This window comes from Mandrillus leucophaeus, unplaced genomic scaffold (assembly GCF_000951045.1).
Source record: "Mandrillus leucophaeus isolate KB7577 unplaced genomic scaffold, Mleu.le_1.0 Scaffold947, whole genome shotgun sequence".
Lineage (NCBI taxonomy): Eukaryota > Metazoa > Chordata > Mammalia > Primates > Cercopithecidae > Mandrillus > Mandrillus leucophaeus.
In genome coordinates, this window is record NW_012110330.1 from 312 (window position 1) to 1,816 (window position 1,505).

Here is a 1,505-nt window from a genome sequence, read left to right on the forward strand (position 1 = left end):
GGGCCTATCATGGGGAGGGGGGACGGGGAGGGATTGCATTGGGAGTTATACCTGATGTAAATGACGAGCTGATGGGTGCTGACGAGTTGATGGTTGCAGCACACCAACATGGCACAAGTATACATATGTAAGAAACCTGCACGTTATGCACATGTACCCTAGAACTCAAAGTATAATAATAAAAAAAAAAGAAATAAGATAAAAATAAAATAAAATAAAATAAAATTGATAAATGTAAAAAAAGAAAGAAAGAAAGAAAGAAAGAAAGAAAGAAAAAACATAAAACAGAAGAAGAAAAGAAAAATTAGACTTTTAAAAATTTAGTTTTCTTCTGACTTTTTGTTAGCTTTATATTTAAGTATTTTTCTGATATAATTAGAGTGGAATTGTTTTTCTAATTTTATTTTCAGATTATTCAGTGAGTATACACAATTGCAATTGAATTTTATATGTTGGTTTTGTATCTTTTCACCTTGCTGACCTCACTTATTTGTTCTAGTAGATTTTAGGAAATTCCTTACAGACTTTTACATATAAGTTTATGAAAGATGCAGTAAAGGACTTTATCTTCTTTCCCCCCCCCCAAAAAAAGATTTGTGCACTTAGTTCAGAAAAAAGTAAACAAAAATTTAACACAGTTAGAAATCAGGATTTTCAGTTCAGGAGAAAAAGTTCTCACCACGCCTCTGAGAGGAAGGGGAAGTCTCAGTAAAAAGTATTTTCAGTTTATGACAGAAAAGCAAAACGTTAGCTGCCTCAAGGTCTCAAGCATCAGTCTTCACCACGGAAAGCATGCTGTGGCTGTTCCAGTCGCTCCTGTTTGTCTTCTGCTTTGGCCCAGGTAAATGTCAATCCAGACCGGTGTAGTCACTGAGTGACTTCCTGGTTTTGTGGCGCTTGCTCAACCTAAATCGTCTGTATACAATTGTCTGTCTGGTTCTCTGCCAAGGGATTGGGGTGGGAAAGGGGACGCTCACAGTGTTACCTAATATACTACTACCTCCTCTCAACTTTGGATGCGATAAGCCTGAGATGGTTGTCGGTGAACAATTTCAACTGTGTCTGCATGTAAGAAAGTTATTTGCTGGGGCAGGGGAAATAAGTTTTTGCAAGACAAGACTGTTTGTGGTTTATGACCAGCATGTTGTGTTATAAAGAGTACCAAGATCAAGAAAATGAGCCCTCATATCAATTTAGCTACTATCATACTGTGAACCTCAGGGAGGTTACTTATCCTTCCTGAACCTCACTATCCTCAGCTAAAATATTAAAAACCTATTATTCAGCTGAGCCAAATTTTCTGAGCCAATCGAACACACTAAAAATAATCCTCTCACCTTTTGCTCGTTGCGGAAAAAAAAAAAAAAAAAAAAAAAAAAAAAAAACAAAACTAAAAAGGACAAAGCATAACAATTTAGCTACTATCATACTGTGAACCTCAGGGAGGTTACTTATCCTTCCTGAACCTCACTATCCTCAGCTAAAATATTAAAAACCTATTATTC

The 1,505-nt window shown here is 36.1% G+C and overlaps 1 protein-coding gene across 7 annotated transcripts in view; it reads left to right on the plus strand.

Moving 5' to 3' along the window:
* Positions 1-717: 717 nt before the first annotated feature.
* SLAMF6 (SLAM family member 6) overlaps positions 718-1,505 on the plus strand; it is a 42,360-nt gene continuing 41,572 nt past the window's right edge. For 4 of the 7 annotated variants that reach the window (XM_011970367.1, XM_011970369.1, XM_011970368.1 and 1 more), the window contains exon 1: positions 718-841. In XM_011970367.1, coding sequence (XP_011825757.1) covers positions 793-841 — 49 coding nt within the window. In that variant the 5' untranslated portion in view covers positions 718-792. The remainder of the gene's footprint in view (positions 842-1,505) is intronic. The other 3 variants (XM_011970371.1, XM_011970372.1, XM_011970373.1) reach the window with 2 other exon arrangements.